Source organism: Salmo trutta, chromosome 4, assembly GCF_901001165.1.
Source record: "Salmo trutta chromosome 4, fSalTru1.1, whole genome shotgun sequence".
NCBI classification, from domain to species: domain Eukaryota; kingdom Metazoa; phylum Chordata; class Actinopteri; order Salmoniformes; family Salmonidae; genus Salmo; species Salmo trutta.
In genome coordinates, this window is record NC_042960.1 from 12,609,251 (window position 1) to 12,622,547 (window position 13,297).

The window sequence follows — 13,297 nt, forward strand, 5'->3', positions numbered from 1 at the left end:
AACTGAGTTTAAATGTATTTGGATAAGGTGTATGTAAGCTTCCGACGTCAACTGTATATCACAATGTCTGGGCCTTGCACTTCAACGATTGACCCACGACTGCTGTTTATTTTATGCATCTATGTCATCTTGCTGCGTCTACCTTTAATGCAGGGGTTGATCTTAGCATCAGAAGCTATCGAGTGGAATGGTTACTTCCTATGTTATAGTGGAATGGTTTTTCTGCTGGTGCATCTTGAGGTATCTCCTCTCTGAGAACCTCTTCCCACAGTGAGTACAGTCGAATGGCCTTTCTCCCGTGTGGACCTTCAGGTGCATCTTCAGCTGGTGCTGGCGGGAGAACCTCTTCTCGCACTGGGGGCAGCAGTAGGGTTTCTCCCCTGTGTGGACTCTCTGGTGCCTCTTCAGGCTGGACGATTGTGAAAAACTGGCCTGGCACAGGTGGCAGCCGAATGGTTTCTCCCCCGTGTGCATCCTTTGGTGGATTTCTACCTGTTTGCAGAAACTGAAGGCTTTCCCACAGAATGAACACGGGAAGCGCTTCTCTTTGCCACCGTATCTACTGATCGCATCACTACTACTGTCATTTGTCAATGGGCTTGTGTAGCCATTTAAAGTTGAAGCACTGGCATTGTCTGAGGTCTGGTTTAACATTAGGATATTGTGAGAAGGACAAAGACCGGGGAGTGTCTGTGTTGTCACAGGGTCCATGTTCCAGTTGATAGAACCTATAGAAGGCAGGCTGAAGGCAGTACCTGTTTGGGGGTTAACCTGAGGCGCCAACGGTGTCTCTGAATCACAACTATAGGAGCAGGATGGAGTATCGCTAGCAGAGTTTGTTTCTGTTCTCTCCCGCCTCATATGGATACCTCCCAGTCCCCATGGACCAAATCTATGCCTCGCCCTGGTCTCAGCCAGTCTGTTGTCATGGAGACTAAATTCGGATGTTGTTTTGTGTTCGACTGTCTGTTTCTGGTAGTGGTTAACAGTGTTGTTCCCCAGTCCAGAGTTGAGGACGCTGTCCCATCCACTGACCTCCACTATGTCACCTCTGGTCCTGGCCTGCTCAGTGATGTTGTCCCCTGGGCCCTTGGCTGCACCGGTCTGGGTCTGGGAATCCAAAATGGTCGACCAGTCTCCTCTGTTACCTTCCAGCCAACCACCTGCAGGAAGAGGTTACAAAATAGACTTTACAAACATGGCAGAGTTTTTTTGTTGTCAATTACCTGGTCAAGTTCATACATGATTTTATTTTATGAATTAAGAAAAAATAGAAAAGAAAATAGTCAGGCGCATCACTATTCCCAATGAAGATCTATTACTGTATGTAGGCAGGTAGCCTAGCGGTTAAGAGCATTGGGCCGACTAGCTGAAAAGTCTGTCGATGTGCCCTTGAGCAAGGTACTTAAACCTAATTGCTCCTGTAAGTTGCTCTGGATAAGAGTGTCTACTAAATTACTAAAATGTAAATATGTATTTCTCCCTTACCTTGCTCCCCCATCTTTAGTCCACTCAGCAGGTCAATGCTCTCTGGTCCATCTTCTATTGTCTCCTCTTTGACCAGCAGCAGATCAGGCTTCCCATCCTCCATGTCTACTGACTGTAAGAGATACAGAGTGAGAGGATGTTGGATCAAGAAATCTGATATGAGCACCCTGCTATGGAGCCTCTTCTGATTGGGAAATGAGGGATTGCTATGAGTACTATGCAAACATGTTAGTTGATTTGATACTATGCAAACATATTGGTTGATTTGATTACTTGACACTCTTTAATGGTTTGATAATTCAAAGGCATGGTCTCACACTTAAAGGGCAACTCCACCACTTTTCAACCTCACTTTCATTATCTCCATCAAAATACCAGTGTCAACATACTTTTAGTATATGTGGATACCTGCTCGTAGAACATCCCTTTCCAAAATCATGGACATTAATATGGAGTTGGTCCCCCCTTTGCTACCATAACAGCCTCCGCTCTTCTGAGAAGGCTTTCCACTAGATGTTGGAACATTGCTGCAGGGACTTCCTTCCATTCAGCCACAAGAGCATTAGTGAGGTCGGGCACTGATGTTGGGCGATTAGGCCTGGCTCGCAGTCGGCGTTCCAATTCATCCCAAAGGTGTTAGATGAGGTTGAGGTCAGGCCTCTGTACAGGCCTGTCAAGGTCTTCAACACCGATCTCGACAAACCATTTCTGTATGGACCTCGCTTTGTGCATGGGGGCATTGTCATGCTGAAACAGGAAAAGGGCCTTCCCCAAACTGTTTTCACAAAGGTGGAAGCACAGTATCGTCTAAAATGTCATTGTATGCTATAGCATTAAGATTTCCCTTCACTGGAACTAAGGGGCCTTGCCCGAACCATGAAAAACAGCCCCAGACCATTATTCTTCATCCATCAAACTTAACAGTTGGCACTATGCAATGGGACAGGTAGAGTTCTCCTGGCGTCCGCCAAACCTAGATTAGTCCGTCGGACTGCCAGATGGTGAAGCGTGATTCATCACTTAAGAGAACGCGTTTCCACTGCTCCAGAGTCTAATGGTGGCTAGCTTTACACCACTCCAGCAGACGCTTGGCATTGCACATGGTGATCTTAAGTTTGTGTGCAGCTGCTCGACCATGGAAACACATTAGGTATGTGAAAACGGCACATTTCTAAAGTTAAGTAGAAAAGAATAAGGTAAAAATATTCTACCCAATGACATAAAGTGATATTCAAACACTGAGATTTGCAGTGATGTGGGGAGCAAGAAAATACCCTCCCTTGGGCTAGAAACTCGATGCAGGTTTTGAAAATGAATGTTTTTTACTTTTAATCCGTCACAGAGAAGCATTTTTTTAGGACCTTGTCTTTTTCACCACAGTCTGTTTTCACATATGTAGACACTGGTTTGGTGCTGGAAATGATGATTATAAGATTGAAAAGTGGCAGAACTTACCTTTTAAGATGACATGAATCAAGACCGGGCCGTATCCACAAAGAGTCTCAGAGTAGGAGTACTGACCTTTGCATATGCAATGCATTCGGAAAGTATTCAAACCCCTTGACTTTTTCCACATTTTGTTACGTCACAGCCTTATTCTAAAATTGTGTGTAAAATTATTTAATCAATCTACACACAATACCCCAATCTTCCAGAAGGACAACCATCTCTGCAGCACTCCACCACTCAGGCCTCTATTGTAGAGTGGCCAGACGGAATCCACTCCTCAGTAAAAAGGCACATGACAGCCTGCTTGGAGTTTGACAAAAGGCACCTACAGTGAAGGACTCTCAGACCATGAGAAAAAATATTTTCTGATCTGATGAAACCAAGATTGAACTCTTTGGCCTGAATGCCAAGCGTCACATCTGGAAGAAACCTGGCACCATCCCTACAGTGAAGCATGGTGGTGGCAGCATCATGCTGTGGGGATGTTTTTCAGAGACTAGTCAGGATCGAGGGAAAGATGAATGGCACAAAGTACAGAGAGATCCTTGATGAAAACCTGCTCCAGAGCGCTCAGGACCTCAGACTGGGGCGAAGGTTCACCTTCCAACAGTAAAACGACCCTAAGGACACAGCCAAGACAACGCAGGAGTGGTTTCGGGATAAGTCTCTGAATATCCTTAAATGGCCCAGCCAGAGCCCGGACTTTAACCCGATTTAACATCTCTGGGGAGACCTGAAAACAGATATGCAGTGACAGTCCCGATCCAACCTGACAAAGCTTGAGAGGATCTGCAGAGAAGAATGGGAGAAACTCCCCAAATACAGGTGTGCCAAGCTTGTAGCGTCATACCCAAAGGTGCTTCAACAAAGTACTGAGTAAAGGGTCTGAATACTTATGTAAATGTGCCATTTCAGCTCTGAATTTTTAATACATTTGCAAAAATTTCAAAAATACTAATTTGCATTGTCATTATGGGGGGGTTGTGTGTAGATTGATGAGGGGAAAAAAAACAATTTCAGCAATTTTAGAACAAGGCTGTAACGTAACAAAACGTGGAAAAAGTCAAGGGTTCTGAATACTTTCCGAATGCACTGTAGACAGGTATGTGCCTTTCCAAATCATGTACAATCAATTGAATTTACCAACATCAAGGATGATCAATGGAAACACGATGCACCTGAGCTCAATTTTGAGTCTCATAGCAAAGGGTCTGAATACTAATGTAAATACGTTTTTTTTTTTGCTTTTTAAATTTGCTAATATTTATAAAAACCTGTTTTCACTTTGTCATTATGGGGTATTATGTGCCGATTGATGAGGAAAACAATATTGTATCAATTTTAGCTACGTAGGGCAGCAGAGTGGGCAGCTGAGTGGGCAGCAGCTATGTAAAAAAAATCCAGCACATGCACAGAAATCTCTGTATCAATAGGCAAGTTGGGTTCCAGAAAATCGGGAACAGTATATATTTTTGTTGTTGTAATTTTCTCCCCAATTTTGTCATATCCAATTGGAAGTTACGATCTTGCCTCATCGCTGCAACTCCCCAACAGGCTCGGAAGAGGCGAAGGTCGAGTCATGCTTCCTCCGAAACATGACCCGCCAAGCCGCGCTGCTTCTTAACACCTGCTTGCGTAACCCGAAAGCCAGCCGCACCAATGTGTCAGAGGAAACTGACAACTGAAGTCAGTTGGCTCGCCACAAGGAGTCACTAGAGCGCGATGAGCCAAGTAAAGCCACCCGGCCAAACCCAGATGACACTGGGCCAATTGTGCGCTGCCCTATGGGACTCCTGGTCACGGCCGGATGTGACACAGCCTGGGATCAAACCTAGGCTGTCGTGATGCCTCAACACTGCGATGCAGTGCCTTAGACCGCTGTGCCACTCGGGAGGCTTTTAAATGTAATATTGGTGCACAGTTTCAACTTAAAAATATGTTTTAAAAGGCACTCATTTCGTGGAACAACCCAGTTCACATTGGGCTCACCTCAGTGAGACTGTGTGTGGTCCTGTGCTGCTCAGCTGGTTCCTCTGTGGGTTCAGGAGGTGTAGTCTGGTTGTCCTCCATGACCATGGTCCCGTCAGGGTTCCCCAGACCCTCCTCCTTCACCAGCAGCAACTCTGGACCCTCCTCCTCCTGGAAGAGAGAGGTGATACAGATTACACTCCTTAAGGTACACGCACACACAGATAATAAACACGCTTTCAGCATGGATTGTTTACCCATCCCTAATACGTTTGAGTTCTATAATGTAGCTACAGAATGACTTCATTGTTGTTAAACCCATCATAGTGGACATACATTTTATGTTGTGGATAAATATAAGTCAACAATGATAAGTCAAAAGTCATCAGACAAACCTGACTAAACTATTTTGACGCGTACAGTAGGTGTTTGTTAGTGTGTGGGTATGTGTTGGTATTAGGGCTGTCAAACGATGACAATAATCAAGTTAATGGCATTAGTTAATCGTGATTAATCTGCTCAAATTTGGCCCCAAAGAAAGATTTTTCCATTTAAAAAGTAGTGCATTGAGGTACAGGCGTACTATGCTTTGATTGTAAGGAACGGAAACACAAAATGATCTACGTCAAAATCTTTTAATAGCATTTCCACCATGAACAACACACGTCACTAACATAGCTACAGCTATTACTGCTCCCAATGTTTGAGTAGGCCTACTCCCTCTTATGAATGTTCTTGAAGTGTAACACTTGTACATAGTACAGACACACACACTCCCTCTCTTACACACACAGTTTTAAGTACTGTTAAAGCTTCAGGCATTCTAGGAAAAAACAACTGTCGCTATGGATACAAAGAGCTTTTAAACTGATGAAAACATTGTAACCATCTGTACTGTTCAGATAACTTTACACACATAGTCCTACGCACTCTCCCTCCCACACCGGCTCTCTCACAGTATTGACTGTGATTACTGCTTTGTGGGAAAGAGAAAGAAATAAAGACATTTCACTGTACTAGTGCACATGACAATAAAACCGTGAAACTTGAAAAACACATCCTCTCTCTCTCTCTCACACACACACACACACACACACACACACACACACACACACACACACACACACACTTGCGTATGCAGCCTACCTTTGAAGCAACTCTGAGGAGCCAATTCCTTTTCAGTTCTTCCTGTGCCATCCACATTTGTGCATAGCCTAGTCAGTGGTCAAGTTATCAGGTCGCTAGGTAACATAACTAGCTTGCTAAACAATGGTGTTTGTTATCAAACCAAAAAACAGCAGCTTGCGAGTAGTTTAAAACAGCCTGTGACATGCGCACCAATCTGCAGCAGAAAAAAAATAAAAAACATAGCTCCTGTAATACTGGGTATAACTTTCACATGATTTGGGCTAGAAGCACACGGTCTTCAGCTATGCAAAGGTGCAAGCATTAACTGTAGCGGTGTTCCCTGTTGTGTTCTGCACTTAAAATCGCCGGTGCGGAAACACATGCGCTTAAAAGGTTCCATGCGGTGAAGCTATGGAAACGCAATTAACGGCATCCGAAAAATGTACAGCGATAAACATGTCGCGCGTTAAATGATGGGCCTAGTAGGTATATTTAGTAAGTGTATATTGGTTATGAAGCACTGTTGAGATCATATATAATGTATATTAAAGAGAATCTAAATGAAAGTCTTAGAATGAAAAGTCCCATTTTGAGTTTATTAAACATAAACACGTTTTACATAAACCATATGAAAACCACACATACACATGACCCAACTAAAAATCAACATTAACTTCTTGAAATGCATTTATTTTCTCATTAAAAGTGTCTTGGGAAAAAAATTCAGTAGGTGAACACAAGTAATCCAGGCATTTGTAAACATATACCCTACAGAGTACAAACATAATATGTAACACACTTTAGGCTTATAACACACAATGTCTGGATGCAATATTCTACCCAAAAATAGTCAACACTGAAATCTGTTACTCGTTATTCCAAATGTATCTGTAGATATTTTCTGCTGACAACAATGACAATGTATACATTTGTCTTTAATGCAGGGTTTGATCTAAATGTAAGAAGCTACCGCGTGAAATGGTTTATTTCTGTTATAGACTGGAATGATTTTTCTGCTGGTGTATTCTGAGGTAGCTCCTCTCCGAGAACCTCTTCCCGCAGTGCGTACAGGCAAACAGCGCTTCTCCCGTGTGGACCTTCAGGTGCATCTTCAGCTGGTGCTGGCGGGAGAATCTCTTCTCACACTGGGGGCAGCTGTAGGGTTTCTCCCCTGTGTGGACCCTCTGGTGCCTCTTCAGGTCACCAGCCTCAGCGAAGCGCATGTGACACTGGGTACAGCTGAAGGGTTTAACCCCTGTGTGGACCCTCTGGTGCCTCTTCAGGTTGCCAGCCTGGGCAAAGCGCATATGACACCGTGTACAGCTGAAGGGTTTTACCCCTGTGTGGACCCTCTGGTGGATCTCCACATTATGTGGGCAGCTGAAGGCTTTGTTACAGAACATGCAGAGGAACCGTTTCTCTTTACTATTGCCTGATGTAGCATCCCCTCTCTGAGCCTGGGCTCTAGTCCTGTCGTTTGAGTTCAATACCTGATCAAAAAAGACGCGGCCGTGTGAATCAGAAGGCCCCATCGACGTGGACACTGGGTCGCGATCTCTGAACGCATGTGAAGGGGAGTGGGTCACAACATTTAGATTTGTCTCAAAGCTTTCCCTGTAATCTAAAAAGTCACTGGTGTTGCCCTGCGAGTGTCCTTCTCTTAAGTGAGTCTCATCTGCACTCCATGTCTGAGGAGAGTCGCGCTCAACTTTCACAATCATCTCATCTACGACTAGACCTGCCCCTTTCTTATCTAGGAACCCTTCAGAGTATACACTACTGCTGTACTGGTTCCAGTCCCCTCTCATTGGATTAGTCTGTGTATCTAAGCCCACAGGCCCGTCACCAGGTATCATCTGTGTCTCTGTAGTGTATGAACAGGTCGGATCATTGTCAGACGGTAATGCATCACCTGAGTCCCGATTGGATAAAACTGTCCTCAGGTCACCGTAAAGTAAATACTCTGAGCGGGGAGCAGGAGGACAGCCCAGTCGCCCCAGCCCCGTTAAAGTCTCGGTGTCTGTCTCTGACTTGAGAACGGCGTTCTGGGTTCCACTGACCTCCGTGATGCTGCATCGGGTCCTAGGCTGCACTGGGGCGATGGTGGGGTCCTCCATAGCTACAGGGGGCACTCCAGCCAATCCAGTCTGGATATCTGTGCTGTGTCGTGGGTCCTCCTCTCCTTCAGACCTCTCCAGCTTAACTCCAGGACCTGCAGCCTCTGCATCTGCAGACTGACACAAGAAGAGAGGAGGTTATTGAATAACAATGTCATAGGGGAGTCTCACATTTGATGTACTGTAATTTTGATGTAACACTATTAAACTAACCTCTGTCATGATAACGTGCTGGGTTGAGGTTCCACTCCCCTCATCAACAGTGATTGGTTGGTCATCTCTCCATGTATGGTGTCCCATAGGCTTTACAAAGCTTCTGTAGCCTCCAGTGCGATGTCCTTCACCTGAGAGAGTGATTGGGTGGAAAGAGGTGGTTAGGTTAGGTAATGTCAATGCTCAACTGTATATTGTACACTAAGGTAACATTTATCATAACTTCTTGAAATACTATTTATTGATTGATGTATTATGTTCCATGCATCACATTGTTTTCATTGAGTAAATAGGAAAAGCAGTAAATCAATAATCTGGTTAGAATATGATATTGTGTATTTGCGCTAATATAGCTAAGTACTCAGGGGAATTATTGCATACTATCCAAAAACTGACCAAGACTAAATTCTGGGTAACACATCTGAACACATGTCCAGAGGGGAACGGGGCGACAGGCCGCGCATCCTCTGCCTTCTGCAAAATGTACCTCTTGCCATTCCTCTGTATCGGTCGAGGATCTTGACACTACTGGGACGAATGGCGAGGACGCGCTCTGGCATTGTCCTCTCAGCGCGCTCCCGTGCCACCTTCAGTTCCAGTAGTTTTCTCCGCAATGCCCTGTTTTCTTTCTGGCTTTGAGTTATTTCCAAACGAAACACTGCATAGTCGTCGTCTACGAGTTTACAGATCTCTGCAACGGCTGCATTCGCTAGCACCTCCATTATAGAGGCTATTTGAGTGTGAAACACCATACAGTTAGCCATTGTTAGCAGCTAGCGTTACCTAGATAACATCTATCAACTAAATCGTCTCCAACACGAATTATACACTATATAGGGTGATTATGTGATGCTGTGCAGTTACATTAGTCATATTTTGACATCCAGGGTGTTGCACGTCTAAATAACAACAATAAAAACGCTAACGTAGAAATTGTTCATGGTCACTGTGGTTCACTTCCGGTTACTTCTTCTTTACTGCGGTTGGCATCCAATATTTATGGTGCATTACCGCCACCAACTGTACGGGGATGAAAAAAGGAAACTCCATACTGTGAGAGTGGGAGATCAGTTTTGTTATCTCTCACTTCTTCAGTTCTTCAAACGTCCATAACTCCCTCCCCAGGCTCTGGGGCCTGAGAGGGTATCACTGCTCTTGACAGCACCTCAGGGAACTCCTTCGCTGAGAAATCTTTTAGTCCCAGGAACCACTCTGCCGCATCCACAAAAATGCCCATCTTCCTGGACTTTCCCTCCACATTAGCTGTGCCATTGATCACCATTGCCATAAAAACCACAAAGTCCACCTTCTTTACATACAGGATATCTGGATCCTGCTGGTGGGAGGCCAACTCTGCAACCTGCAGAGGCCTACCTGACAACATCGGACCTCCTACTATTTCTACCCTTCTTACCGTCTCCGCATAGGAGACAGACTGAATTCCCTGATTTTGGCCACCTCCATCTCTTTCATCCTATTTGGGCATTCCAAGGATGTCGCCTCATGTTCTCTACCACAGTTACAATACTTTATTCCTTTGCATTTCTCTTCTGCTATACAGTCTCCATCAAAGTGGTTTCCCCCACACGTCCCACATCTCGGCTCCTTCTGTCTGCAGACACTTTCTACATGTCCAAACATTTTACAACTGTTACACTGCAAAGGCCTGGATATAAAGGCTCTGACAGGATAATACAGATATCCCAGCTGCACTCGAGTCAGGAGGGAACCCACATAAAAAAAGACAAGGACAGACAAACTCTTCTCCTTCTTGCCATTAACCACACAATTCATCCAGCGTACATCAACCACTCCAGGAATTTACTTTAGCATATCAATATCAACTTATTATGCAACTCCAGAAATTACTCATTTTAATAGGTGCCCTGCTCCGATTTAACTTTACCCAAAGCTTTCTCCACCACTTTGGATATCTTCACTGGGTTTACAGAGTTGGGTGTACATAGTTCCAGAAAACATACTCCTACCAAGATACGATGGGGAATTATCAACCCTAGCCAATTTTTCTTATTTTTCAATTTCTTTGGACAAATGTCCAAATTTCCACTGCAAATTGATTCAAGCGCCACCATAGCAATAAACGCAAGAAACCCTACCTCTCTGGATCGCTCACTCTTCAGGCCTACTCACTGAGGGGCTCCCAGTCGAATCCCTCACCCTTGGGCTAACCGCTACTCTCGTCACTGCCTCAGCATAGGACACTTTCTGCCCCACTCAAACTCTGGCAATCTCAACCTGTCTCTCTCTCACAGGGCACTTCGGATCCCCAGCTGCATGGGCGCCCACACACACAGTGCTTTCTCTATCCCAACTTTACACTCCCTCTGACTATCCAAGTGAGAAAAAAGTATATTTTACTTAAATATACTACAAATTCACATAATATACTACAACTACAAGATGTATTTTGCTAGTATATCTTAAAGTATACTATCATTACACTTAACACACATTTTAAATGCATTGTTTTTCTGTCTTTAATTATACTACACTGATTGTACAAAACATTAGGAATACCTTCCTAATATTGAGTTGCACCCCCTTTTGCCCTCAGAACAGCCTTAATCCGTCAGAGCATGGACCAGGCTGGTGACCTGAAAAGGCACCAGAGGGTCCACAGAGAGAAGCCGTCCGCCAGTACGCACTGCGGGAAGAGGTTCTCAGAGAGGCTCTACCTCAGGACACACCAGCAGAAAAACCATTCCACTCTATACCATAGAAAGTAACCATTCAACTGGAGTGCTTCTGACGTTTAAATCAAACTCTGCATTAAAGACAAAGATTCATTTTCATTTTTATCATCAAAAAAGACTTTCAGATGCATTTGGAATAACGAGAGTAACAGATTTCAGTGTTGAATATTCCTGGGTAGAATATTGCATTCAGACATCGTGTGATATACACTGAGTGTACAAAACATTAGTACCACCTATTGAGTTGCACACACTTTTGCCCTCAGAACAGCCTCAATTCATTGGGGCATGGGCTCTAACAGGTGTCGAAAGCATTCCACCCATGTTGACTCCAATGCTTCCCACAGTTGTGTCAAGTTGGCTGGATGTCCTTTGGGTGGTGGACCATTCTTGATACTCACAGGAAACATTTGAGAGCGAAAAACTCAGCAGCGTAGAAGTTCTTGCCGCACTCAAACCGGTGGGCCCACTGAATGGCACACATACACAATCCATGTCTCAATTGTCTCAATCCTTCTTTAACCTGTCTTCTCCTGTTCATCTATACTGATTGAAGTGGATTTAACAAGTAACAATAAGGGATCATAGCTTTCACCTGGATTCCCCTGGTCAGTCTATGTCATGAAAGAGCAGGTGTTCCTAATGTTTTGTACACTCAGTGTATATGGGTCTTTCTATAAACTAGGGTACCAAGTCATTAATAATCATATGCAATTTTTGTTCATGTGGATACATTAAGATATAAAGGGGAATATAGATACATTTAATACAATTCATGAGTTGAATCAGAACTTATGTTTAAACCCTTTTTCATGCTTGGAGTCTTCACAGATTTGGCAAAAACTCGAATCAAATTGTATTTGTCACGTGCGCCAAATACAATACCTTAGTGTGAAATGCTTACTTACAAGTCCTTAACCAACAATGCAGTTTTAAGAAAAATGCCTAAAAATATATAAATAAAAGTAGCGGGGGCACCAGTTAGTCGTGTGACATAAAGTCGTGTGACACCACCTTAGTGGTGGTGTGACACCACCTTTCTTTCCTTACATTTATGATACTGTTGTTTGTTGTTATATCATATACTAAGCATTTAACCATTGAATTACACATTTACCTTGATTCTGTGAAATTCCTGGATAGCTGTCTTACTCTTTTGTATGAAGATCTTGGAAGTGTACTGTAACCTCATAACATTTCAAATCAAATTTTATTGGTCACATACACATGGTCAGCAGATGTTATAGAGTGCAGCAAAATGCTTGTGCTTTAAGTTCCGACAGTGCAGCAATATCTAACATGTATTCTAACAATTCCACAACAACTACCTAATACCCACAAATCTTAGTAAGGAATGGAATAAGAGTATATACATATAAATATATAGATGAGCAATGACAGAGCGACATAGGCAAGATGCAATACATTTACATTTACGTAATTTAGCAGACGCTCTTATCCAGAGCGACTTGCAAATTGGTGCATTCACCTTATGATATCCAGTGGAACAACCACTTTACAATAGTACATCTATATCTTATTTTTTATTTTATTTTATTTTTATTTTGGGGGGGTGGATTGGGGGGGTGGGTTAGAAGGATTACTTTATCCTATCCCAGGTATTCCTTAAAGAGGTGGGGTTTCAGGTGTCTCCGGAAGGTGGTGATTGACTCCGCTGTCCTGGCGTCGTGAGGGAGCTTGTTCCACCATTGGGGTGCCAGAGCAGTGAACAGTTTTGACTGGGCTGAGCGGGAACTGTGCTTCCGCAGAGGTAGGGGGGCCAGCAGGCCAGAGGTGGATGAACGTAGTGCCCTTGTTTGGGTGTAGGGACTGATCAGAGCCTGAAGTTACGGAGGTGTCATTCCCCTCACAGCTCCGTAGGCAAGCACCATGGTCTTGTAGCAGATGCGAGCTTCAACTGCAAGCCAGTGGAGTGTGCGGAGGAGCGGGGTGACGTGAGAGAACTTGGGAAGGTTGAACACCAGACGGGCTGCGGCATTCTGGATGAGTTGTAGGGGTTTAATGGCACAGGCAGGGAGCCCAGCCAACAGCGAGTTGCAGTAATCCAGACAGGAGATGACAAGTGCCTGGATTAGGACCTGCGCCGCTTCCTGTGTAAGGCAGGGTCGTACTCTGCGAATGTTGTAGAGCATGAACCTACAGGATCGGGTCACCGCCTTGATGTTAGCGGAGAACGACATGGTGTTGTCCAGGGTCACG

The 13,297-nt window shown here is 44.2% G+C and overlaps 1 protein-coding gene across 1 annotated transcript; it reads right to left on the reverse strand.

Moving 5' to 3' along the window:
• Window positions 1-9,316, reverse strand: LOC115191381 (zinc finger protein 777). Its single transcript, XM_029749260.1, has 6 exons — window positions 8,851-9,316; window positions 8,364-8,494; window positions 8,094-8,267; window positions 4,927-5,076; window positions 1,489-1,600; window positions 1-1,163 (listed from the first exon to the last, which is right to left on the reverse strand). Exons 1-6 carry the CDS (start codon window positions 9,125-9,127, stop codon window positions 199-201), a joined length of 1,809 nt encoding a protein of 602 aa, XP_029605120.1. The 5' UTR covers window positions 9,128-9,316; the 3' UTR covers window positions 1-198.
• Window positions 9,317-13,297: the final 3,981 nt, after the last annotated feature.